General features: G+C 42.7%; 1 protein-coding gene across 1 annotated transcript; it reads left to right on the forward strand.

The window, feature by feature from the left end:
* The first annotated feature begins 205 nt into the window (after positions 1-205).
* On the forward strand, positions 206-27,303 carry LOC119399399 (uncharacterized). The gene is made up of 10 exons (XM_037666214.2): positions 206-335; positions 7,678-7,727; positions 9,206-9,244; positions 13,211-13,246; positions 16,067-16,160; positions 18,961-19,115; positions 21,748-21,795; positions 23,079-23,114; positions 23,951-24,083; positions 27,150-27,303. The coding sequence occupies exons 1-10, from the start codon at positions 272-274 to the stop codon at positions 27,155-27,157; spliced, it is 663 nt and encodes a 220-aa protein (XP_037522142.1). The 5' UTR covers positions 206-271; the 3' UTR covers positions 27,158-27,303.
* The last annotated feature ends 665 nt before the right edge of the window (positions 27,304-27,968 follow it).

Raw genomic sequence — 27,968 nt, forward strand, 5'->3', positions numbered from 1 at the left:
TTTAGAACACGTGTCACTATGTTCCACAAAATGTTAAATGAGTGTACGAATGTTTTTAACATAATGGCTACAGCAACACAGGGGCTAAATTTGGGCTCAAACAGATCAGGTATTTTATTCTTTATTTTTAACGTCATCGCGTGCCGTCGATTTGTGTGTGGCGTGGTTTGGCTATATATGCAGCCGCATGACGCCGGATAGCCTCACAAGATCTTGGTAGCCTCACGCTGTGCAGATTCAAGTCGGACTTGAGCCCCATATAGCTTAAGCTATGTCACCTGTACTTTTTGTTTTGGCACTCCTAGTGCCAGCGGCTTTCGCTTCTCTTCCGACTGGTGAGAAATTTCACTGCTAAGATATGTTTCTTTTAGGGCAGGGGGATATTTTTGCTCTCTATCTCTTCGTTCCGATGTACAGCACAGTTGACTCGTTGACGAAACACCCAGACAAATTTAGGCCAGTTTAGCGTTGGAACTTTATCCTTTTAAGAGAAAGAACTCTGTTGTGCGAAAAGCTAAGGATACGTATATTGATGCAGCAAGGAAATAGACCTGTAGTCAGTACTCAAGTGTGTTCTGGCCCGGTGAGTTCTCTGAGAGTTTATGCCAACATTTGGCACTTTGATCGTACGAGAAGAGCTTCACGTAATTGCTCAGATAAAGCATAATGGCGTTCACTACAGTATCCTAGTTCCAAGAGGAAGTCATTTCTGAGAAGACGAACTATAATCTGAAACGCCTTGAAATATTCAGATTTTTTAATTCGAGTAAGATCGCAAGTTTTCCGGACTAAATGGCAGCTCTCAAGTTGCTGAGTCCTCAATTCCTGCCCACTGAAGCTTTCTTTTCGTCGAAAGTGGGCAGATAAGGGCGAATATGACAACAACAATGGCACCTTCGCAACAGTGGTGCCAACCAAGCCTGAAGTACGCGGAGCTGGTTGGTTGGTTGGTTCCTCAGTACTTTGGCTCAACCCACTGCGGGGGATAGGCCATGAAGCGGACGGTGCTTTGCTTAGGAAACTAATTCACTTCGTGAAGGAAAAAGTTGAAATGAAATGTTTAGCCTTTACATATAAACTCGCAAGATTTAAAGAAGAGAAAAAAAACGCCTATATGTAAACAACAAGAACAATAATAAAAATAGATATATACAGTTGAATATAAGACAACTGAGGCTACACTCAACATTCAATTCTTTTGGATTCTCGTAAAAAATTAGAGACAGCGTTGAAAACGCTCCTGTGGCTAAAACCAAATATGGTTGCCCCAAATGAAAGAATCACCGGAAGTGACAAATTCAAGCCCACCTTCCGCAGGGGTTCTTCTAGTAGTCTTTTTCTTTGTGTTTTAAATCTTCGGCACGTCAAAAAGAAGTGCTCCAGAGATTCCCTCTCATTACAGTGGAGGCATAACGGTGACTGAGCCAGACCCGACCTGTGAAGGTAAAAGTTCAGTGGTGGGACTCGACAGCGTAGCCTTGTAATTAGTATTTCTTCCTTCCTAGATGAACACCATCTGCTCTTCCAAGGAAGCTTTAGTTGTGGGAAATCTGATGAAAACAAAGGAGATTTATCGAAGTTATTGGCCGTTGTACGCTTTTCAAATCTCGCTGCTGCGACATACGCTGACGTGGGCAATACAGACAAAATAGGTCCATCATGGGATGATATTGCCATTGCATCCGCATATTCATTGAGTGGTAGCCCTCTATGGCCTGGTACCCACACTAATCGAACCAGCCGTACATGCCTGGGAATCAGCGAATAGAACGTCTGTATGGTACTCGATAAATTAGGTGCACTTAACGCAGAACAGACAGAGAGGCAGTCTGTTAGTACAACCACTGCTGATAGACACTGGGGCAATTTACTCAATGCTAGGACTATTGCCAGCAATTCAGCCTGGTAAATAGGGGTGAAGTCCGGTAACCGAATCGAGAATGACCAGTCTAGAGAGAATGATACAATTCCCACACCTGCCTTCTCTTCACAAACGGACGCATCAGTCGCTATCACAGTGTTTGTTTCTAAAGTGGCCAGATGATCTTCCAAAATGCAATTTAGATATTTATATGGTAAATTTTTCGCGTTCTTGGGATATATATCATCAAATTCAATCCTAATTGTTTCTACAGTGCTGAGTATCTGTACTTCCCAGAGGTGAACTTTTAATGGGTCCAAAAGTCTCTGTGTAAAAATGACCTGGGGGCAACGTAATCTAGACCATTGGTGGTTAAAAAATGAGGCTTGCTGGTTAATGAAGACATACTGTGACCTCCTCTGTGGAGAAGCATAGATCTTTAGGAATGTACGTACTGTTAAAATATGAAATCTTTTGATAAGAGACGGCAGGCGTGATTCTTCGTATAGAATATTGTTTGCAACAAATTTTGGTAGCCCCAAACATAATCGTAATGATTCACGTTCTAACAAAACCAATGGTCGAATTTTATAAGCCGGAGCGCCAGAAAAAAAAACGCAGCCGAATTCTAGAATTGGTCGAATGTACATGCAATAAATCATGACGAGCACGTCTCTGCGCAAACCGGCACGTTTATTGCTGAGCCTACGCAGCATCCCTACTGCGCGTGCTCCCTTAGTAGCCATGTTTTCTATATGGGGTCTCCAATCAAGTTTGTCGGTATAGGTTACTCCTAAATACCTAACTGACTCGACCTGAGGTATCACGGCTTGTCGGTAAAGTAATGAAATTTGCACTGGTACATTTTGTGCGAAAACAACAATTGCACTTTTATTAATATTTAGCGATAAATTAATACCCTCTAGCCACGTTTCCAAGCTATTCATATATTTCTGCAGGATTTGGTAAAGAGTGTGAATGTCTGCTGACGTAGCGAAAAATGCGATATCATCGGCATACACATACACCTGCACGTTCTGCTGTATGGGAATAGAACATAGTAGAATATTAAATAATAAGGGTGATAACACTGAACCCTGCGGGAGGCCTCTCGTTTGCTTATATTTTGAAGAAGTGACACCAGATTGCGAGCAATAAAATTCTCTATCCCTCAAGAAAGCATAGACCCATGCCACAAAGTATTCTGGCAGTCCTAAGTTCTGAAGCGAATTTATCAGTTTCACATGCTCCACACTGTCATAGGCTTTGGTGACATCTAAGGTTACTAAAGCTGAATATTGTTTCTGATATCGAGCAAGCTGTATTCTACTTTCTAGATCAACATGTGCACACCAAATGGAACAACCACGCCTGAAACCAAATTGACATGGGCTCAGTGTCATTTTTTTCTGACATCCAGCGATCTACCCGGCTATGTAAAATTCTCTCGACGAGTTTAACTAGATTTGATGTGAGTGCTATAGGCCTGATATTATCTAAGGTAAACCCCGCGCCTTGCTTTTTTAATAATGGAATAACTTTTGCAACTCTCCAATCAGCTGGGATCCAAGAATTTCTTATTGAGTGATTCACAATTTCGAGTAGGCCAAGGGGGTATATTTTATGTACTGCTTTTATTACCGACGTCGTGATACCATCAGGACCTGGAGTGGAATTAGGCAGCGTTCTTACCACATTTACTAGCTCAGCAGCTGTGACCTCTTCAAAATCCTCACCCCTCTTAGGGGTCTGGGGTTGGTATAAGAGAACAGTCGTAAAGCGACTCTCTAGGCCCTGAGCGATGTCTTCAAGAAAGGACTTCAGTTCACTTGGTGTTGATACTACAGATTCTACGGTTTTCAGGACTGGAAGAACTTTCTTGGTTCTCAGAAAGCGAAATAGTGCTTTTCTGTTTGCTGTCTTTGAGAGAAACTCAGAACGTTCACTGTCGAATTTGTCCTTCGCAATGGCAACGGTTCTTTTAAAACTCGCGGCGGCATACTTATAGTCACTCCAGTTGCGAGGGCACTGGTTGAAAAGTAATTTTTTCCATGCAGCTTTTCTTAATCTATACGCCCACGAACAGTCCGCATTCCACCAAGGGTTGGTCGAAGAGCTTTTGGAGCTGTGTATGGTGAATTTGGACTTATTCAACGATTCTTTTAGGATGTCGCTTAATCTGATAGCGTCTGGTTCCCTATCATCTGCTCGGTTAGATATAGCCGCTCGTAGTAATTTTCCAAATGTACTGAAATTTACATGCGTAACCGGTGGTCGAATCATGGAGGTTACTGGGCATACCATCTCAAAAAATATAGGCATATGGTCGCTACTTGTGCCAGAATTAATAGCAGACCATGTTGAGATGGACAAATTAACACTAGAAAAAGTCAGGTCAAGCACAGAATAAGACTGATTATACACAAACGTGGGAGTTCTGGTGTTGATACACATCAAGTTATTCTTATTAGCCCAATCCCACAGACGCTTCCCATTCAAGTCAGTTTTAAAACCCCACGAAATATGGTGACAATTGAAGTCCCCCACTAATATAATATCTTTGCGGCAATTTGAAACTACGGTATCTAGAACGGCAGAATTTTGAACACCCGCTGGAAAATATGAATTAATTAACGAAAATGGGAGGTATCCCGGAATAGTAATGTCTAATGCTAGAACCTCGCTATCTGAAGTCATTAACTGATATGTAATTTTCGCTCTATGAGCAATTTTGGAGGATATAAAAATTGCCAAACCGCCACCGCGAGAGGGCCGGTCTAATCTAAATGAGCGGTAATTTTTAATTTTAAAGCACTTTTCCTCTGAAAGCCAAGTTTCTTGTAAAACAATAACATCGGGGGAATAATGATCACAAAGATGGAATAAGTCGGTAGTTGCTGAAAAAATAGAACGGCAATTCCACTGTAATACTTTTAGACTGCCTATTTTGGTGAAATACCAGCAGCACTCACTGCTTTCTCCAAAATGCTATCCTTCAAGAAATCCTTTTTTGATGAGGTTTCCTTCTGGTACTTCTTACTCTTTGCTTTGGAGTTCTGTGAAGACCCCTGTGCTTCAGGGGAAGCACGTCTTTTCATTTTTCTTGAATCAAGGTCCATTTTTTCCGGCATCGAGTCATGGGATCCGGAGTCAGAGCTCCAATCTACCTCGTGTTCAGTAGGTACAATTAGTTTACGGCCTGTGTTCGACGTGCTTGGCTTTGGTTTCGAAGGGCCTGGTTCAGATGAAACCTCAGTAATCTCACCTGGAGAAGGTAGTAAAGGATTCTCAGCATATCGATTACCGCCCTGCAAGATTTGTGTCAATTGAGTATTCACTACTTGTGCCAATGATTCGGTTAGGCTCACAAATAAAGTTTCCATCAACTTCGTCATCGATCTTTCCACCGTTGATGCTATTATATCCGTCAGCGACGAGTCGAGCGTCTGATTGGCCCGGTTGGCAGCGGTGGCATAGCCACGTGAGCGCTCTGAAAGAACAGATCGGGCCTCACGCCGGGAGCATCGTTTCTGTTCAATTATCTCTAGGAGTTGCAACTCCTGTGTCCTCATAGGGCAACCTTCATCATCAGCTGCGTGAAGTCCACTACATAAACAACATCTCACTTCTTGGGTTGAGCAATCATTAGTATTGTGTTGTTCAGCGCATGTACGGCACCTCACCTCCGATCTGCATCCCTTTAAGGTATGTCCGTACCTCCAGCATTTTCTACACTGAAGTGGGCGAGGGGATAGCGCTTCAACACGATAAATCAGAGGCCATGCTTTAATTTCGGTCGGACGAGTCGTGCCGGCAAATGTCACGATCACCGACTCTGTAGGGACCTTCTTGTTCTCAACGTTACGCGAGCACCGGAATACGGACACTGCTCCTGCTACGGCAAACATTTCTAGTATCTCTAGTGGTGTAAGGCTCGAGTCCACGCCACGAACTAGACCCTTCACACAGGCCAAATGGGCCGGCACGAAACAGCTCACCGGATGAGAGGCAAACGTTGTGCATTTCAGAAGATCTGTGATGCAGGCCTGGTCCGGCGAGCAGCACAGAATGCCACCACGTCCAAACTGACGCACCTCGGTGATCAGTTGGAAATGATCAGTTATCTTCCGGAGCTCTTCCTGAATTATTCTCGGGTTTTTCATGCGAATGGATTCCCCATTGGTTGGAACCAGGGCCACAGGAACGCTGTTCAGACCACTGCGCAAAAAAAGATCGATTGGCAGATCATTGTTAGCAAGGGAAGCCGACCAGGCAGAATATGCCTGGCCGGGACACGAAAGAGACATTAGGTTGAGATGTCTAAGAGCACCGCCCGATTCGGCCGCACCCCCGCAGTAGGATGCACGTAGACACCCTTGAAGGAACCGCTGAGGGTGAACACGACTTGGATAAGGAAGCTCAGGGCAGGACCACGGACTGTCTAGGACCAGGAGACGTCGGGTGCAGCACCGCGTTGGGCCGATCGATGTCCTTCCATGTCTATCTTCATTTTCTTTTGAATAACAGAGAGCTGAGCTAGTTGGTAAATATTCATTCTAAATAGACAGTGCGTGCAAGCACGGACACGTGAAAGATGTCATGACACCAAAAACGCCGATTGTGCCTTTTTGTGGTGTTGTGGCGTCTTTCTTGTGTCCGTATTCGCACGCCTTGTCTTTTTAGAATGTTTATTTTACTCTTTCTTTTTTCTTCCTTTTCTTTGACTTTCTCTTGCTCTTTGTTTTTTCTATCTCTTTGACGTGTTTGTTTGTATTTCTTTTTTTCTCTCTGTATTTCATTATATTTCTTTCTTTCCCTCGCTTCTCTCTCTCTGCTTTTCTTTTACTGTTTTTGCGTGTTTCTTTTTATTTTCTTCTCTGTATCTCTTTCTTTCTCTCTCTTCGTGCTCGTTCGCTCGTCCATCCTAGTTATTGCATCTCACCGCGGCCAAATAAGCGGAGCGGGAGAGTACGTGCCGAGCGCATGTGTTCGGGAAGATAAGCAGACATTGAAGCAGAATACGAAGGAAGGTCGCCGTTCATGATGATGATAGTGTCGCAGACGCTACACGGGAATTTGCCGAGCATCAACAGCTGCGCTGTTAGAAACTGTTGGAATCACGATTGCACACTGCCCTCTACCCTGAAAATTGTCATATAGAAGTCAATTTTACCTTCTAGGAAAGAACTCACCCACAATGCGTGGGTACAAACTTTACAAGTAAAGTCAATCGACGTGATTTTGTCAGTGAAAAGAGGGTGCATGATTACAGGAGCATGTGTACCGTTAGTCTCTAGGTCTGGTTATTGGTCCCATTGATAGGAAGCAGTGACAGAAATCAAAGCTTTTAAATCACACCTATCTTTCGTTAAGATTATGTAATAACCAGATTGTGGAGATGCTTGAATCAGCTCCCTCCTGAAGGACGTACATTACGATGTGCTGATCAAATGTACCAAGCTTTTGTCGCAGATACTTCTAAACATGCACATACCTCTCACAAGAATATTGTTCTCTCTATTTTTTTATTTCGTTTTTCGTAACGCTACTAAAATTATAACCGCAAGATATGCAAACACGAGCGCCGATACATAAAGGCAGCATAAGGATAAAATTTACTTCCCTCTTCGGTCGATTAATATGTTTGAGGTATTATCCCATCTCCGAAGAATTTGTCTATTGTTCCATGCACACGCTGAAGAAAACGCAAGGTGACTGAAGTGCAGCATTATAGGATTCATTGTACTTTGTACCTTCGATTGTAAACGTTCATTTTCCTATGACGCTTTCCTGAATCTTTATTTTCCTGTTTCTAGGCGGCAACTGCATCAATGTAACTTTACCAGGTATTCTGAATCTTGGACAGGTATGTTGCACTTGACTTTTTAGGCACTCAACCTTCGTTTGAAAGCTCGATAAAAATGCAGTGCCCACAAGCAGTCCACAGTGCTTCAGGCAAGTGGACTTGCCTGACCAATCTTGCGAAATGCTTGTGTAATTATTTATTCGCTTGTACGGTGATATCGTTCTCATGTGATTTCAGCGGGATTATTTTAGTGAAGCTGCTCATTCCAGTCACCGGACACTCCCTATAACCTCGAAGTTGCCGATCAGCAAGTTTTATTGGCCCAAAGAGTTATTCCCACCGCTATTTGTAGACTTTGGCGTTCGAAAATGGAAGGGTAGCGACTTTAGATAGACTTCATTCGTTGATTCCCTTAGCGATCACTTTAGATCTAAAAAAATTATAATTCTTCATGACATGGTTACTTATGAGGTCTCGCAAAAGTGGTTTCTGTTAATCGCAATCTAACAAGAGAGTGCTGATTTGTCATTATTTCACGCAGGTGCATCTAGTTAACGAATTTCACTCCGACACATCACTATTACACCGCGTTCGCGTTCATGTCCTTTAGGAAGCATATATTATCGTTTCTTTCTTTTACTTTACACTGTTATATCTGTTTTTCGATCAGCCGATAGTAATGTTATCTACCCAAGACAAACAAGGATACCGCTAACGCCCGCGACGCGACTTCTTTAAAGAGACTTGTGTTCGTGAATTGGACGTGCGCCTAATATAACAATTGTTTCCACGTACAAATTTTTTGAGCTCCTCTTCATGTTTTAAAGTAGCATAGTACATTAAACTATTTACTTTATGGGAAATGAAGGAAGTCATTGCAAAACCCACAAACAATACAAGCTCATCCTACTAACTCTGCTGCAGTTCTACTTTGACCGAGTAGGAAAGAGAGGTGTTGTTCGTGTCCTCCTCAATAGGGCATATTCCATCGTAGAGACTCCCTGTTTAGCTGTCTTCGATGCATCGATTGACGCTGAGAAATTGAAAACCTGTGTGAGATCTTGCTGGCTGCAAAAAGAAAACTGTCGTCTGTAGGGGCAACAGTGATAAAATGTCCATGTGCGAGAGAAATATGACAACAAAATACGAAGGCTTATTGACACTAAAACTCATTTGAGGCCTCCGGTGCTATTCATCAATCTAAGGGCAAAAACTCGATTTCAAGCTTAATACCTTGGCTTCCTTTCAAAACGCGAGTGGATCGAATTACGGACACAGTATTAAAAGCCATCAGTGAAACAAAGACGACTCACATGCTCGCACAACGAGAACTGAGACGCACAATGTAAAAATACGCGATGAATCGGTGTTATATATTTTTGTGGGCTCATTTTCTGCTCCGTTTTCCCTGTGGGATTTTTTTTTTCCTTTCTTGCCCTTTTTTGCATAGTAGCATGTAGGTGAATGCTTCATACACAAATGGCTCTTTTTATGTTTCGCTCCGTTGGCCCTCACTGCATGCTTCTCTTTCATTACAGTGCTTTGGAACATCGCTTAACTTTTGCTCTACATCTGCGGTAAGTATTACACTGAAGTCTCTGATAAATATAGTGTTCCTCTGGCACTGGTTCAGCTCTTAAATACGCCTCTTCTTGAAGATTTTTAACAGATTCTTTAAATATATCATATTATTCCCAGACTGCCATTGGGGGTCACAGTAATCGTAGGTATAAAACAAGCTCGCCAAACGTGTTAGTCACGTTTACCGTTAGTTAGCGCCATTAGCAGAAAAAAATCAAACATCCTGAACAAATCTCTTACACCCGAGAATAATTTCCCACCGAGAATCAATTTTGAGAAAATACTTTTGCCTGTTAGGGTAAACACGCAAAGGCGCACCCAACCACATTTTCTGTTCGCAGAATATCCATGCTAATCCTAGTTAGCTAATGTTCAGTATAGTCGGTTACAGCCTAAAAATAAATGTGAGCTCCGCCCAAAGCAGTCGCGGTCCCACGCAGAGAAATGCATAGATCCTATGCATAGATGCCCTGTCTTGTCGCATTTACTAATTTCCGTGACGCCAAGCCCCTTGCGCGTATTTCATGTAGGTGATTTTCCCATACAGACACGTGTTGGTGTCGCTAGTTATCGGTCGAAAACTTGAACTTCCTGCCAAATTTCAGCTAAGGTTCCGACATCACTGCGCAGCCAAACGTAATATTCTAAAATTGGACGACTGATAATAATTAACAAGCGTACTCTTTATATTAGCAGCGAAAAAGTACTTGCCGTTAGAATGCAACCGGCCCATCACGATTCACTTACACAGATGAATGACAGGCGTGCCGCAGTTCTGGGGGCGGCGCTTGCATTTTTTCTCAGCTTATAACCTACCATGGTCCCTCATAAGAACGCGTGTGCGTCCATTTACTGTATGAAAGAAATCTCCGATGTTTATAGTAGGCTCATATATAACATTACTATACCGCATGTGAAACATCTGTCATATAATATACAAAAATGACGACGCATTTAGTGCATTTCCATACAATGCCTGTAACTCACATGCCTTAGATGATAGTCACTGCAAAACCCTAGCCTTAGGTCCCAAATACTGTTTTAAGCCGAACCTGAAGCCAATAGACGTTTTAAGTTTGCCGCGTACAATCACTAGACTCGTTCCTGAAGGAGAACTCTCCCAGTGCATTTCAGACTGCGTTGCTAGGGTCAAGGGTTCTAATATGCATCTCAGCTGTCCTGATCCTTTCCGGCCTTTAGTTAATTACTGTGTCGAGAAGAAACTGGGGCCAGTAACTTCAGATAAGGAAGGGTATTTTGTAATTATGCCGGACAGTTCTCAGAAAAAGCATTAACAGCCATAGAAAAGAATTTTAAGACGGTAAAACTTAAACCATCGGTAGTTAGGCAACGTGCTCTCGACCTTTTGTTACGACGTAACCTTGAGAGAATAACCTGTAATGTCATGAAGGCCAAGTCGCTTAGTTTAGAATTGTATTTTTTTTTTCAGCCAAAACACGTAAGAACGAGATTCCGTTTCGAGCAATCGTTTCAGAGCAAGGCACCTGGCAACTCGCTGTATCTAGTTATTTGCAGAACTGTTTAACCTCTTAGTTTTTGAGACCCTTTTCGCGTGCGTAATTCTCAGGCGCTAGTTCAGTTCCTCTGAGAGGATAACCCCGGCTGTTGTAAAGCTTTTAGTATGCATATTGAAGAACTTTATTACTCTTTGCCGCATGAGGACTTCTTCAAATGTGTTAATGAATGTATCAACGAACAAAGGCACGAGACGGTTTTCACGGATAAGTGCGGTGTTTCTAGCGGGGCTTTTCTAGAAATTATTTTCATGTACTTAAGTCGACGCTGGTAGGTTGGCAGGAAGGCGTTTATGTGGAGAAATCAGGGATATGTATTGGTTCTAAGGTTGCTCCGGTTCTTAGTGATTTATACCTTAGCAAGATTGACAAAATTTTGGAAGGCGCCTTAGGTAATTCGGTTATTAAGGTTTTTCGTTATGTGGACGATTACTTGATTTTTTGTAGTGGGGAGGAGTTTGAAACGGTGGTAACCTCTGTAAGCGAAAAATTTGAATTAAATGGAGGAGGGCTGAGCTTTACTAAAGAGGTGCCTCAGAGAACTGCCTAGACATTTCCTAAAGGTGCATTTAGGTGCCCTAAAGAGGTGCCTAGACATTTCCTTAACGTTTCTGAAGAACCACGTGTGCTGGCAGTATTCTCATAGATCTTCGAAACCGCTGTTAAATTTTTCGTCGAAGCACTCGAAGGTTCTAAAAGACGGCTTCGCGATGTCTTGCCTTAAGTCAGCGCTCACTAAGTCGTGTGAGCACAAAATGAGCGATGGCTTCAACGCACAGGTTACGCGTCTTTTAGATGTAGGGTATCCTTGTGATGCAGTGGCCACTATTGCTGAACGTTTAAAGAAGTCCATTATGTTAAGTCCGTGCATGGTTGCAGAAAGCGATTGGAAGAAACGTGTCGTAGGTATACCGTACATTCATTGCGTATCTCACAGGCTAAAGAATATAGGAAGTAGATACGGCGTTAGCGCTGTTTTCACGGCTGCCAATAAGCTAGGTAAGATTTGTGCCATTGTGCAGAGGAAGAAAGAGCCAGTAAAAGACAAGAAGGGGACCGCTATTTCTTTCGTGAAACACACCAACAAATTCACTGATTGCCGTACAAGTGTGGTGTATAAGGTCCCTTTCAGGTGCGGCCGCTTCTACGTAGGACAGACGGGCCGTTGCATTAACCAGAGATTACTGGAACATAAGATATCGCTAACCGGAGGCTCACCTTCTAATCTATCTTTACAGTGTCGAGATTTAAGTGCACGCCAAAATTCGATGAATGTATAGTGTGGAAGCGGCATAGAGATGAAGAAACGCGCCTGATGGTTGAAGCATGGCATATCGAGAATAGTGGTAGCGCATGCGCGAGCCAACCGTCGATTAACTTGCATAAAGATGAAATCAAATGCCTGAACATTTATCTTCCACGTAGACTGCCACGCGTGCCCGACTGATAGGTAGGCCTGTTGCATGGGCATGCGCAGATAAGTTTTCGTGCCTTCTTTCTTTTCCGCCGTTGTGCGTCTCTTCAGTTGTTAGCCGGCGTTTGTGGTGTCCTGACTTCCTTCTTGTGTGCGTGTTTGCACGCCCTGTCTTTTTAGAATGAACTCCCATCCGTTTGTACTACACAGATCCAAAATGTTATTGCGGCAATCGGTTCGTGATACACTAACTAACGACAGTGAAGTCATTGTATGGTTACTTGTTAAAGTCTTGCAGGGCCCCTAAATGTGTTCTCCACCCGATGGCTCATACGCACTCGTAGCCTAGTGGCTCGAGCATCGGGTTTCGGTACTTGTGGTCTAGAGTGCAAATTATACCAATCGATCAATTTCATTCGATTTAAAACGCCACCATGCTGCCTACCTTTCCCTCTTTCACGAGTCTTCGCAACTAGGCCCCATACTCGCAAGTCTGTGCGGACGGACTAAATATAAATAGCGCCGCATATAAATAACCAGTCCTATCGCTAACTATGTAAAAGCCTTTCTAACAAACCACAATGTCCAAATGACGGAAAAGCAATGTCAACGTGATCGCACCTACGTGTTGATTGGTGAAACATGAACTGCAATACTGTACTCTTTAGGCCTGGTTGGTTCATTATTAGCAGTATAAAAACAGCGCTAAAAAGAACGAGACGAAGGAAGGACAAAGACCACGGCGCTGCCCCTTGTCTGTGTCCGTGTGCTCTCTTCGTACCGTCCTTTTTAACGCTGGTTTTTGCTGCTGGTGAGGCTGATTAAGGCTTAAAGCTAAAATTATATAAACAGCAGTCGGTGCACCTCTCACCTGATATGCCCAATTCGCGGAATATAGAAAAAATTGCGAAAACGTCTCAAATTGTATTCTCTCGAAAACAGTCTTGCTCATTTGACTTTAATGCAGTTTGTATTAAAGTGTTTCCTTTCTTTCTCACCATATGACTCCACAGAGTGGACTCGTGACGGCTCTGACTAAGCTGCTATCGGTAAGCAAAAAAAATACATATAAGGAGCAAGTATTTTTTTCTCGCCTGCACACATATCTCCAAACCAAGACTCGTTGATGACATTACTAACAAGATTTTGTGTGAGGTGGAGTTTAAGCTATTGTTCCTAAGTATTAAATGATGTAAAAATCGCCCTGTGCATCCTAGGTAGAAATAGTAGCACAATCACATGCGTCGCACTGTAAATATTATTCACAGTTTACGCCTGCTACAATACACGTAATAATGACTACCTACTGCGAAATAGTCAGGGCTTTAGTGACCCCTCCTTGTTCCCTACCGCTCAGTGCTGCGGTCAAGCAAAGGAATCTGCGTTATCTAATGTATCATTAAATCACTATCAAGTAAAATTGTCTCTTTCTTTTCTGATAAGCTGCGGAAACGCAGGATACAAATGTTCTTCGATATCTATCCATTGCATGTCATTCATGTGCAGGTCTGTGAAGGTCTCCCTGAGAATGTTTCCGGTGCATTAAAACGAACGAACACTAGTTTTATGCTCTCTGATATACTTTGGCATCAGAGTCATTTACATTAGATGATTCTTCGCACCAAATGGTCATTTCCGGTTACAGCTATGCATCTGTTACAGCGGCACAGCGGTTGCAATGATTAAATCAGTGTTATTGCTCTGTGCAACTCAAGCATCAAAGTTTGGGAGAGCAGACAATGATGGCCATTGTTTCGAAATGTTACCACCTTTATGTAATTAAGCGCAGATTACGTAGTGCTGGATAGTGATGAAGGTACTGCTAACAAGGTCCGCTGCTTCAGTTAGCTTGCAATGCTAGAGAAAGAGACAGGAAGAATAGTTTTAGTGACAATCTAGGCCGCTCCCCACTGGAATGCCTCAGTTGTAGGTGGTGCCCTCTATGCCGGACGCCCTCAGCCGCAGTCGCCCAGCATCGTCTTGTGATCAGAACATTGATCTCGTACAATGACTTCGTGTTGCACAGGAAAGCTTGCTACTTTTACCGCGAAAGCATTTCTCAGCTGGGTTGGCGCAAGTGCGTATTCGAAAATCGTCCGCGAAAGACACGTCTGCAAAGCACGTGACCTTTCCCAGCGGAACTCACGTCAATGCGAACAACTGCCGCATCAACCACCCGCAGCTGCGAAGTTGGCGAGGGGAATCGCCGCATCCGAAGGAAAAGTTTCCATCAGAAAGAAAAGTAGATCAGGCGGGATCAGAAAGAAAGCATAAGGAATAGTAGGCGCACTGCGTGAGCGGTGTGCCATTTGTAACATGTGGCCACCGACATAATCTCTACAATCGGAGCGGGCACTTGTGCCCCGTATCAGTTGGACTAGTATTTTTTGAAACATTGACTCAGCCGCATGCATAGTGATTTTGTAGCGCCAAAGGAAACACTCTAGTGTTCTCATCTCATATGAACATACTTAGGAATCTTCTGCAGCATTTTTCCGTGTTTCGACGTAATCTCCGCCGTGTTAATGGGGTATGGTAGGGTATATCAACCAAAAATTAGATTTTTTTTATTTGATTACTAAAAAACAATACAAACTCTGAAGAGCAAAAATACGCGTAGGAGCGCTAAACGCCATTTAAAAATGGCCCCAAACGACGTGCCTCCTGACAACTGCAAGGGCTTGTTTACATGCTGTTTTTCATCATGGTGTCTGCATGTATGTATTTTTTTTATAATAAATATAACTGGATGGTGTAAATGTATTCATTTCCAACCATTTTCATAATATTTGATTGCACATTTTCCAGGAGTAATGCTTTTGTATCGTAGACATTGGTTTATGTTGCGAGCACTGTCCACGCGTGTTCTTAACATAAAAGCATGTGTTTGTCACTATAATTGTTTGATCATTTTTTAAACTTGATGTACCTTTTCTGGAAAACTATACGACCAATTGCGCAGAAATTTTCTCATAATATACCTAAATCCCTTCGGAATAGCCAGAACCTAAGACTTATAAAACTGTTTTAGTTATATTTGAGAAAAAATTATTCATATGAAAATCTCACTTAAGGCACGTGACATGTGAGAACAATATATTTTTTTTTCTTGTGAGATAAATGTAGGAACCCGTTTTTAGAGCTAGGGGTTAATTCCACTACCATGTGGAATTAGCGTGCCAGATTACACTGTCATACGTTTTCGTTTCTGAGAAAACGTACATTTATTTTTACACCCCAGTATAGCATTTGGTACCTAAATACAAAATAGTAACAAAAGTCGCCGGGTTGAAATCGAAAAAAAGTGAAGGCTAAAAGCTTTCTTATTAATCACGCAAAATTTTGCAGTAAAATATGGAAAATATCCTGAGATACAAAGCTGAAACCAAGATGACCGTTTGTCGTACTATATCCCCTTAATAGTGTTATCGAGTACCATTTGATACCGACGCACTTCAACTGTAATAACACCCAACCCTAGTAGTGACTGCGACGGACTTGTTGCAACCTTGTACTGGCGTACAATTAAGCCATCTTCGCCCCCTCCTTGTAACAGGCCTTAGGCCTAGCCGAGCAGCCGTCCGCAACTGCTGGATCCATGAACCTTAACACCGTTCGCTGTTACTTTATACGCGAAGCAAATTTGTATGTGTATTTTTGATACCACGAAGCCCTATGCCTGAGGGCAGGTATTCGAAATAAAAAACGTGTTATTTTAATGTTGACTGCGTTGCGTAATAAAGCGTCTGTAAATCACGTCTGTAGTCTGTAATTCACTTCGAAAAAACCGCCTCATGTTGCGCGAGTGATCGTGCTGGAGAATAGTACAGTAACTTGATTTTTTACCCAATTCCCGTCCCTTGATGCAGTGTCTATTCACGCCTTTGACTTCAACGAGCGGCTTAGGCGCCCTCACCGCATTTACCGACGTCATTACCATTGTATTGAGAACGATCGGCTTCGGTAAGTCTGCCGATATTTTGGTCATTTCGCAACCACGTACAATAATCATGTTATTAAAATGGCGGTGTTTAAGTGGTTATGCTTACACCTAATGTTTTCTCGAAAATATTGCACCACACAGGCACACTAAAGAGCAGTTAATGTAAAAATTTTGTAGCCTAGTAAATTCCTGCTCAAAGGTATAAGCTGCACCATTACACACCATATTACACAGTTTATTCCATGAATAGCATAAGGAACAGTCCAGTGATCTCTATTAAAATAATGTACCACGCAAACACATACATACATACACACACGTACGCACGCTGATAGGCAATAGTCAGGCGGAAATGTTATGATGTTATACGGGAAGCTCAACTCAGCAAAAATCCCTTTCACTGTGGGAACGTATGTTTTTGTAAGGTGGTGCTTCAGTAATCGCACTTTTTTTCCCCATATGCATATCCTACCATATCAAAGTCAATGCGAATAAGCAAAGTCGTAATGTATAAAACAATAGAACATTCATGGATCAGGCGAACGCTGTTTACTTAATTGGCGTTGAAAGTACCATGACGTAAGAATTGTTATAAACATACCGGCGTTTTCCTTATGCCAAAAATATTTCATAAATAAGCCCTCAAATCTTCGTCCCGCAAGACATGAATCTGGGCTGTACGCGACTACAGTCCCACAAAAAGGCAATAATTTGATCATTACCTAAAACCTGTAAATTTATTACTGCACTAACTACACGACAAGTACTCTAATTGCGAACTTGAAACAAAACAGAATTCATTTGAAGAATTCAACGAAAAGTCGAGCACTTAAAACGGTGATTTTTAAGGCTGAAATGGGACAACGTAGTTAGACGTCATAAATTAGGACAAAGCAACGAACTTGTAAGTGCCAGCGCACGTACATGTGAACAATCACGACACCGTGGAGAGAATCGATCGGTTCATTTTCCGTAACTAAGCAGAGGAGTGCAGCTTTTTAAGCACTGAGAACATTAAAATGCATTCGCCTCTATTCCCTCGTCAATAACTTATATTATGACAGTCCCTTAGTATAGTGTTAGTTAATGCTAGTAGTGCTAGCTAATGCAATGAAGTGTCAGCCGTTGAAACGTATACGTCAGTGTATACATGTGAATTTCTGTAGAATTCAGCGACAACTGAACAGTGCTCAAACAAGCACAAGAGAATTTGACACCAATGAATATGCCATCGAGGTGACGCACACACACCAGCATGCGCAAAAAGATACCTCAAAAGTTAAAATAAGTGTCAAGGTGACGACCCCTGAAAATAGGGCCCGCTACTTCAATGCGCCTGCCATTGGAGCATTACTGTAACATCTGCTGATACACGGAAACGGTTTCGTGATATGGGTTGAAATGTAGTAGAAAAGTCATTTATACATTTCGTTCATACACCATAACGCAGTGATCTTGTCGGTTCTCGACAAAGTAACCACCTCTGGTGATTGAAAGTGTTCGCAGCGCAAGCACGGTGGTGCCGAAAGAAAGGCGTAAAAGCGAGGAACGGAAAGCAAAGAGGGACGACACGAGCTCTGTGTCGTCCCTCTTTGCTTTCGGTTCCACGCTTTTACGCCTTTCTATCGGCACTACCGTTCTTGCGCTGCAAACTCTTTCAATATGCACTTTAACCAACTAGCCCAAAGAACCGTTCTTCTTTACCTCTTGTGACTATGGAGAACGATTCAAAACCTGTATTCAAAACTTAGTGGGTTGCCGGCAAGTGTGCGCAAGACAAAAATAATTTTAGTACGTAAGAACAGCGAATGAAAATCCTGCTGGTCCGCATACAACTTGCTGAACTAATCGTTTTGGGTGGGAAGTTTCTAGTTTTGAACGACGGTAGAAAAAGAATACAAAGAATGATTGGTTTTTGACCAATACGCATTCAACTTCTGAAAGAACTATTGCCAGATAAAGCAACATGCATTCACACACACGCAAAGGGACCGCCACAAAAGAATAGCAAGTGAGTCTAAAAAATACGACAAACATGAAAGCCGAAAAAAATTGCTAGGACTGACTAACCGCGCCACTACAACACGTACGTTATCCCTCTCTGATTCCTATGTCTATATTTTCGGCCCCTTATCCCTCTCCCCTAGTGCAGGGTAGCAAACCGAACGTGGGTCTGGTTAACCTCCCTGTCTTTCCTTGCTTTTCTCTCTCTATCTATCCCTGAACGGTTGCTATTTGATGTCTTGATATTCTTTTTTGCCTGCTATTTTCTGTATATGGCGCGCATTGATGCATTGAACAAGCAAGGACACGTCTAACAAGGTGAACCAAACGATCACCAGACATACAATGCTTGATGGGTATTTTTCCGGCGTTTAAATTACTCGTGTTAGTGCATTTCACGACTCATTTGTCATTTTTGTCAAACGCCACTCGTGTTTCTCGAATACACATCAGACACAGCCGTGCTGCTTCGGAGATGGCAGAAAATACAGACCCAGAGGCGGACTTTTCTAACTGCCTTGACAGTTTTTATACTTACTTGGCACGTCTTAGACTGTCGCCAAATAACGACGCCACAAATATTCGAGGAAGGCGCTTTCGGAATACTCCGAGAACGAACGCACAGATTTTTCCCTTCAGCTCTCCGGGAGTATACTCGTAAAAATGATGGTAACGCTGACTCCAGCAGGCTGGTGAAAATGCCTCTCGAAATACATCTGGTGCAGAAAAATGTTCTTGAACCATTTCATGTGCACTGTATTTTTTGGTGTTAAAACGACCTATTCATTCTCTAAGCCATGCACATTTACATTGCAGGTTCCGTATTAACTAGTGTGCAAAGTGCCCTGACGCCACTGTGCGCCTTGGGTGGCTCAACAGTGGTTCCCGGCTGTACCACGCTGCTCACCGGAAACCAGACATGCTCCGCGCCCATCTCCATCTCACTTCCTGATACATTCAACGTGTCCAGGGTATATATTGGCTTTTATTATGTTAGCATTACTCCTCAAACGCAACCAAAAAGTCTTATTGAAAGTTTTGCCAACTAGGAAGAACATTTTTCTAAGACATCTGTGTAAATTTCTGTTGTAAATTTGTCTTGCGAAGCGTGAATGATTTATTTCTTGAATGAACTTGCTCAACCACACAAGCATTCCAACCAATTTCCAAGGCTGAGTGTCTATGTCATTCCAAGCTGTTCACTAATTCACCCTCACGAAATGTATTTAAAATTTAGCAGAATGTGACGTTGGGCGAGTGTTTGTGCTTAGTTGCCTGAGATGATACAGACACCACCCACAAAAAAGACGTTGGTCCCAAGTTTGAATCCCGGACAGGGGCAACTTTATGCCACTTCGGAAGCTTTGCTCACAAGTCGGCGTAGATTCGTTTGTACTTTGCAGTCGTTAACAAGTGGATTATAAATTTTCACGAACCATCCTCTGTTCTGCGGGCGTATATATTCGCCATCATCGATTTTTATGCTTCACCTTCCAACGTTTGTTTTCCCGTATTTGTTCGTTTATGTTGTTGTTCTTTAAAATGGTGCCATTCAAAACTTATCACGAGATTCAGTGTCCTGACTTTGAATCAGTAGTCTATAGAATAATGAAAAATTTGCGCAGCCTCATATTGTAGGAAATGGGCAATATCCATAACAGCAAGTTCATCAATGCTTATAACTAACAGCATTGAATAGTGGAATGTTTACCTCCGCGTTTTTATCTCTCACGTAGTATACAGGCGTGCGACTCAGAATGCATGCTTTCAAGCATTTATTGAACATCTGATGTATTTAATATCACCCGTAAAGGCAAGCTATGAAGTGTTTTCTGCGTGACTATTCCTAAGACAGGACATAGCTGAATCGGAGATAATAAAAGCCTTGTTAAAGAGCAACTTAATAGCATTTTAACAAAGCGAACCACTTGATATAAGGCACTTAATAATTAGACATTTTAAGACATTTTCGAATTCTGACATAATTATGAACATACAAGAACAAGATATCTCACTTCAGTTCACAAACTTCGTTGTCAGATAGAAAATGCAACGGCCAAAATCATAGCAAATGGAACGCCTGTAATCACTGACAGAAACTTTTATTATTATACATTACCATGTGGAGATCTGCGCATTTTCCGGCGCTGACTTATTAGTGTTACTACATATACTTTCTCCACAAAATGCACGTGGAGGAGCGCCTACTGTACTCCTGTTGTTAGAGCACTGGACAAGTCATATTAATGAAAAGGGCTTGGCTGCCGCGGGCGGTAAATTGTTCCTTGTTCAATTTTGGGGGGGGGGGGGGGGGGGGGGGGGGGGGGGGGACGGGGGCGGTGCCGTTCCTTCACCTGGCTTAATGAAGAAGAGATTAAGCGTTCCGTTTATATATCAGCTAAATTATTATATAGAACGGATAAATCTGGTCCGGAAGGTTGAGACATTGAGGTACTGGTGCAGCAAACATTGAGTTTGCGGGTGCAAGCCTTTTTTCTTCGTCATTTTACCAGCTAGCAGGTAGAACATGGGCCTTGAACGTTAATATAGGAAGGAGATGCAACATAAAATGCTGATTGTTAGTGTGGTTAAGGATCGTGCCACCGAATTTGAGTCACGTGATTTGGAATCACCCTCTGACTTAATTAAGGTGCGCCAGTCCCAGCGCATAATCATGTCAGTCTTAGTGAGTCAAGTTACAATTAGGCTCAGGGTACATATGGACTTGCTTGCGAGAGCGCTCAGTATTGTGAGATATGTTTATGCTCTGGTTTTGCCGCTTTTCAGAACTACTGAGCAAAGTCAAAACGGGCAGATTTTTGTTTCAGTTATAATAACGGACCCCTAACTGTAAAACTGAAACTTTCAGATGTTTGCGTTGTTTGATTGTCCCGTATACGTTTGCACTTCTGACCGGTTATTAGTGGCGGACGTCAGCTTTAACATATTTCAACCTGGTTTTAAAGTAAGCGTGAGTGCTCATCTTAGTTGGCAGCACCTCGCGACATCGCCACTGGTATGCGATAGATCGGGGCCCCGTGTGACGTTCCACGAGTGGAGCGGGTATTGTCGACGTCACAGAAAATTTGCGGGGCGAGCGACTGACATCCGACCAAGCCTGTCGTTCCTCACCCCTCTCGCTCTTTTGTCGGGCTGCTCTCAAGGCAGTTCTGGCTGCTTTTTCCAGGAACGCTTTTCTCTCTCTTGTGGGGATGAGCGCTCAACAGGCTTAACAGATACCGAAACACCCAGATCGGTTTAATGTTTACCGCCTGCAGGGCTCCGATTTGAAAACCGTGCTCCCCCCCTCCTTCTCGCGCTGTGGGGCACTAGTTTCTGATGGTTTTAAGCGTGCGTCTTGAAGTTACGCAAAATTGGTTGCAATTAACGAGGCTAGCATTCATTATACGACAAGTTAGAGCATTTACGGTTGAATTTCGCGATTACCAGATACAAAGGTACAAATTGCATTAAAGAAGTCACAAAGAAAAATTTCGCGATTAGGGGTCCTTTAATACTTGATGTGTGGTGCGCGAGTCTTGTTTGACTCTCTTTATTCTTGCGTAGTATACCGACACTGCGAAACTTTGCGTTCCTTTGCAGTGCCTAAACCAGACACTGCTGCTCTGTCAGAGCGGGTCACAGGCAACCGTGAGTATTCCTACTTTTTGATTTCGCCCTTTTGTATGTGGTTTTCTGGGTGTGTGCGATTTTCAGGATATGTGACCGAATAAGATAAATGTACCTACTGTGCGCAAGATATTAATTATGCCCGCGATCTGAGATGAGATTTATATATTTTGTTAATCTCTTTGTTTATCCCTGAGCCTAGGCGGCGAACTTTCAGCTAGGCTGGCACGCTTGCGATGTGTTCGTAACCAGTCCCTCCTCATTCCCCACTTCTATTCTTGAGGGGAGCGCATAAAATTGGTGTCTTTTTGCTGCTCATGCTGCTTGTCATTTTTCTTTCTGCTGTATAAGAACATTTCCCAGCTCTTGCTGTGAGTGAACATGTTTTATTTCTTTTCTGTTGCTGCACTCGCCATTTTCTTGGTATTGTAATAGAACTATTTCCTCGCACCTCTGTTTGACCGATTAGGTATAAATTTAACTACTCTGCCTGTCAACTACACTCTTGAAAAAGACCAGTCCCCGGTCGTAACGTCGAATAAATGTCTGTCTTCTCGACTGTAGTGTCCATATAGTTACCACCGCTACAGGTTGCAGAAAAAGCACTACGCGCCGCAGATATTTTTTGAATCGCGATAAGTCGATTGCATCACTCTCGAAGGGCACAGTCATAGAAGAGTCCTTTGAGTCACAATGGTAACTGAAGCAGTACGTAATGATGTAGTTTTTTTTAGCAATATGCAAAAACAAGATTTATTTAAGTTTAATGTCCGCGACTTCGATATACAATATTGAGCGTAATATATAGCGACCGGCCGCTAAAATGGGAAGACTCCTGGCGACAACAGCCTTCTCTCGGCGTCAGTTTGTAGTCGGCTGTGTTCTCGTTTCGCTTATGCCCTGCTTACGAGCACACCCTTTCTGTAAAATGTTGTACGGCTGAATGAGTTCTGTTTGTGAAGCTTTTCTTTTAAAAAGCGTAATTTGTGTTGCAGTATCGACATTTTCGAGCATGCCTCGCTCAATGCCAACAAATGAAGTCATCGCCGACACATCTAATGTCATTTCCATGACGGTACCGCGCCTTCCGGAAAAAACACATAGACGGTGGCACCCCATTTGCCTGTAGACATAATTGAAAGGAAGTTCGTGCTACAAACCTTAGCTATCTTTTTAGTATTTTTTAAACAGATATTCTGCAAAATCAACAGAAGTTCGTAAGATTTGATGTATCAAGTATGGACTGGCTACTTTTCATTTGCGTCATCTAGACTCTTAAATAACGCACTTACATTTTATTCCAGGATCAACTGCTGCTCAATGTGATCAATACCATAACGGTAAGCGCGCACAACACAATCTTACTTATACACACCTGTCCCTCTCTTAGCATAAAGAGAACCTTTCCCTAGGAAAGGTCCTCTTTCACTGCTGTACTGATGGCCATTCTATTGTTTGTCGCGCTGGACGTTCACTATAATCTCCAAAACTTTTCATTGCGCAGAGGAGCATATTTGCTGAAGACAAGTGCACAACGACAAGTTCACTTGTAACAGCGCATTCAGATAGTGCGCATCTTGGAAGCAGGGATGTCAAAGACAAAGCATAATGAATCACTCTTAAATTGTCTAACGTAAGAATTGTAGTTGGCAACAAGATACGCTTAACTTAGGCTGAGGCCGGAAACGGCATCATAAAAATTGCTCCTTCATAAACGTTATTAAGCTAACCCAAATTGGTTGCATCTTTATCTTTCATGCACCAGGGCAACACACACGAAGAATAACACCCCCTCCACTCCAACAGCCTGGCGTCATCTGCAATAAAGATCGCGAAACTAAATCACAAAGACAAATACTGCGCAGTAAAATTACTTGTACTTTTGTAAAAGCAAAGCGAACCTACACTAATTCGATTGCATCGATTTGTTATTTACTTGAGGAGTTTCTTCACATTTTTGAAGAGAAAATTGTGTGACAATTCGACACCCGAATGTCATTACCTTTCTATAAGCAAGCCTTAGTCGTAACTTCCTTCAGTATTTAGTATTTGTTGCGCCAACGCATGTTCACGAATTACGTGCGGTTCGGTTCATGTGTTTCAATAATATGTGCACTTTGTACAAAAACCGAAGAGGGCGAAATCTTATGCTGCCTTAACCTTTCATAAACCGCAGTGCCTCTTGACCTCCGTTATAACAACCAACCCTGGAACATCAATTAACGGCCTTGTCTGCCTCGTCTCTCGAATGCTTCAAGCTGTTCCTGGCCTCAACTTGTTTACATTTTTCCTGGGTCTGGCATTCAACTGTAAGTGTGTTTTAAAGCGTTGCGAAGATATCTATCAGAAGCACGAAGGCTAACATGCTGGGGTGCTGATGGTCTACACTGTAGACTATCAATGCACGCGCCTCTGCAATTTAGAGGCCCGTGCAGAGTCGCTGACACAGTTTGGGGGAGAGGCCTACCACTGGAAAAGCTGCAGCCACCATCAGTGTAACGTGCTATGATGGATCACGTGGTCACATCGGCTGCTTCCTCTTTGGAAGCGTTGAGGCGGCCTGAAAATGATATTAAAGGGTGCCACCTTTATTGCGCTTCTGATTAGGTTGGGAGGCTATCGCCTTTTAGGTGTGCGTTTGTCACCACATCAGAACACTTTCATATATGTAATCGTTACTTTTGAAAGCGTCTTACATGGTAGGCAACTCTTTGTTGCCTCTGTACTAGGCGTACGTAACAAACCCCGGCTTCAGCATTCATACGTGTCAGCTGGGTAAAAAGGTGCGTGAAGCTTGCATTGCTGAACTGAGAACGACTGTCGTAATATATTGAGCGCAAACGGACGAGACACAAGAAGAGGAGACGACTACACTAGCGCTCCGTTTGCGCTCATTCTATTGCACAATGAACCAACGCGCCCAAAAAGCATTTTATTAGGCAACTGTCGGCCACAACTCAGGTGCACCGCCAGCACGTTCGCGAGTATACGGCTTCTGCTACAGCGTGGGGCAATGCTGGTCGGTTAGCAGCAGAAGTCATTCACTGGAACGCTTTCCCGTGCAAAGCTACCTTGCTGTATAAGGACGCTCGTCTTCCGCAAGCTGGCCCGTAGGTTGCCCGCCCCCCATATAATTGCGAAATGAGATTGACCCACTCCAGAATTTAATGTGGCGCACCCCAAGCACATTAGCGTTCTGTAGAGCCGTATGTATTCTTCTCGGAAAGGTGTCACGTATTTCGCTTTATATACACGATTTTGCCACATAAACGAGGCTAAGCGCCTTTCCTGTCAGTCCTGTGTCGCATTCGTGGGGTTAAAAGCGATTGAATGCGAGCCAGTTGGTAAGAATCCATAGTTAAAAACAGCGCGAAGAAGACGCGGACAAGAAGGGGTACTTAGTCAGGGTAAATTTTTCCTCTCTTCACTCTTGAAACGTCACACCAACTAGACCAACGGTTTACGCTTCTGCATCCTGTAAAACTTTTCACCGCCAAGAATATCAGCTACTTGTCCGCTGGTAGCCTTAGCTAACAGTTATATCACATGATAGATAGGAGGCAGTAAAATGCCTTCCTAGCCAGTTGCAGTCACTTTCTGCGTAGTTTGGACGCTCAAAATCTACACTGCCATCCTTACACATTGAGTACGGCGCTAAAGCTCGTTATGAACTACAGTTTTATGCCGAACGCATTTCAAGAATGAATATAATTTCTAAGTTAGCGCCTGGTTTGTTTTCTGCTCGTTCCCGTGCTATTTTACTCCGCTCTGCATAACATTTAACATGCAAGATAACTGCATATGATCGCGCAGTTATAAACATTTCCTGTATTAGTGATGCCAGGTGAAGACACGTACCAACGCTGATATTTTCTCGATACTTTCAGTCATTGGCATCTTGTCCAGGATATAAAGTTAGACAATAATAAAGCAGATGCCTGAGTACAGTATAGAAAGCTGAGAAGTGCTTAAAGGGCTGAAGTTATCATGATCATTACTTCTAGTAGCGTGCATGAGCAAACGTTCAGAGCGGAATATTGAAGGTGCAGCTTTCGACATTGCAGTGACAACCACCAGACTGGCATCGAAAACGGTTTCACGAAGAGGCAGGGAAAGACGTTGTAACAATCCAATGACAAAAGTACATGACTAATCTATCATGGTCCTTTCATATGCCATCGGGTTGCGCAAATGCTTCAAACTCCTTGGGTTGCATACAGCGTAACCTTACAAATTCTCCTGCTAATATTCATAAACTAGCTCACCTCACATTAGTTCGCCCACAACTTCAGTTCGCGTCCCCCATTTGGTCTCCATATCATAATAACATGGTCACTGCACTAGAATCCATCCAAAATGTGGAAGCATGGTTGATACCGCGAAAATATAGTTACCATTCAAGTGTCACGCCAACTAAAACTGATCTTTTTCTACAATCGTTATTTCTCACATTATTCCACAAGTATATATAGTACGGTCCACTGCTAGAGGGAACACTCGAATGAGCAACTTTCATTTTTTTGGCCCCCTAACGGCTAGTGGATGCGGCAAGATTGTACGCGCACGTTACTATTCTATCATAAGGGTTCGAGACTGTCAACCACCAGTAGTATTATAGAAATCTAAGCCACTATGCTTCTATAGAACAGCGAAATCCGGACATAACCGAAACGCAAGTGTCCCCTTTAACAGTGGAGCCGCCTCTGCATACTAATATGTCATGTTCATTTTATCTCGATGTCCAATCCCGAATGTCCAATCTTTAAAAGATTGCATAATAATTTAAAATTTTACACGTACATATGGTGACACCTTAACATTCATCAGCATTTCAACGCGCCATTAGAATATGGAATAACCTGCCCGCGAACATAGCTTCATTGTCCACCCCTGACACATTCTATCACCAACTAATTGCACATTTTCACTGACGTCGTTCATTAACAAGGCTATATTTGTATTTACTGTGTCAGTATTATGTATGTATCATGTATTTATTCTGTATTTATATGCGTTATGCACGTATTTTGTATGAAGTGTTCAAATTTTCTAAGATGTACAATCGTGTCTTTCTGTTCTTTGATACCTTTGATGTTGTGCTGAATGGTGTGATCTTCGAGCCCCCTTTACACAATGCCCAACGGGCCTGTAAGGTATTAAAAATAAATGAAATGAGAATGTGATAAATCCAATGAACACAAGTTGCTGCAGAGAATGCCAAAAAAGCAACAAAATAACAAATCCATCGACGCCCGCAAATTCACATGCTTGCGTAAATATACTCGAAAATATGCAGAAGTGATTTTCACTTTTATTCGGCTATATAACTGAAATAGAAATGCCGACAACCAAAAATGATTTTCTTTCTTTTCCAGGTCCTTAAACGAATGTTCGAGAGAACCAGAAACGCAATATGCTTGCAACAACGAGAGCAGCGGATATACGGTTATATTAAGTTAGCCTTATTTTGGCAGCCACGGGTACGGCCTAAGGAAGCATATATTAAGATTACAGGGAACTGGTTGGTGGAATATTCGTTATTTGCATAATAAATTTGTACCGAATACAACTGTTTGGATTTTCATTGCATTTCTGTCATTGTAGTCTTTGCACTAACAGCATAATGATAATAACTTCTTTTTTACAGCGAAAGCCGTTATCAGAACACAACAAGGGCCGTTTTTGGCGCCGTAGTTGTCAGCCGCCGCCGGCGCCGCCGGTGTCCGTAACAACTGTCGCTCGCAATAAGAAAAAAAAATACGAAATAAGAAAAAAGTTCCAGGATGGAACGAGGTTCGGACCTGGGGCCTCTGCGTGCGAGCCCAGTATTCTACCTCAGAGACATGCAGGTGCTTGAAACTGCTTTGCAAAAAGACCCTATAAGGGTTTCATGTCGGGTAGGAACCACATTAACATACGTAATGTAGCGTGGTAGAAGAGTAAAATAACAACCAAGCGTCACACAACGCGAATTCTGTAACCACGCGTCACACAATGCGAATTGCGCAATGAGTGGGTTGTTGAATGCTTCCAACCCATTACAGAGGGCTCTGCCATAATTATTCATCGTCATCAGCCACAGCATCAACGAATTGCTCATAATGCCTTACAGGTGTTTAGCAGGTACCACGGTTCTCCGCAAAATGAAGAAAAATTGCGTAGTGGCTGCTTCCCTACTTCAAAAAAATTACGAT

The sequence above is a fragment of the Rhipicephalus sanguineus genome, chromosome 7 (assembly GCF_013339695.2).
Source record: "Rhipicephalus sanguineus isolate Rsan-2018 chromosome 7, BIME_Rsan_1.4, whole genome shotgun sequence".
NCBI classification, from domain to species: Eukaryota; Metazoa; Arthropoda; class Arachnida; order Ixodida; family Ixodidae; genus Rhipicephalus; species Rhipicephalus sanguineus.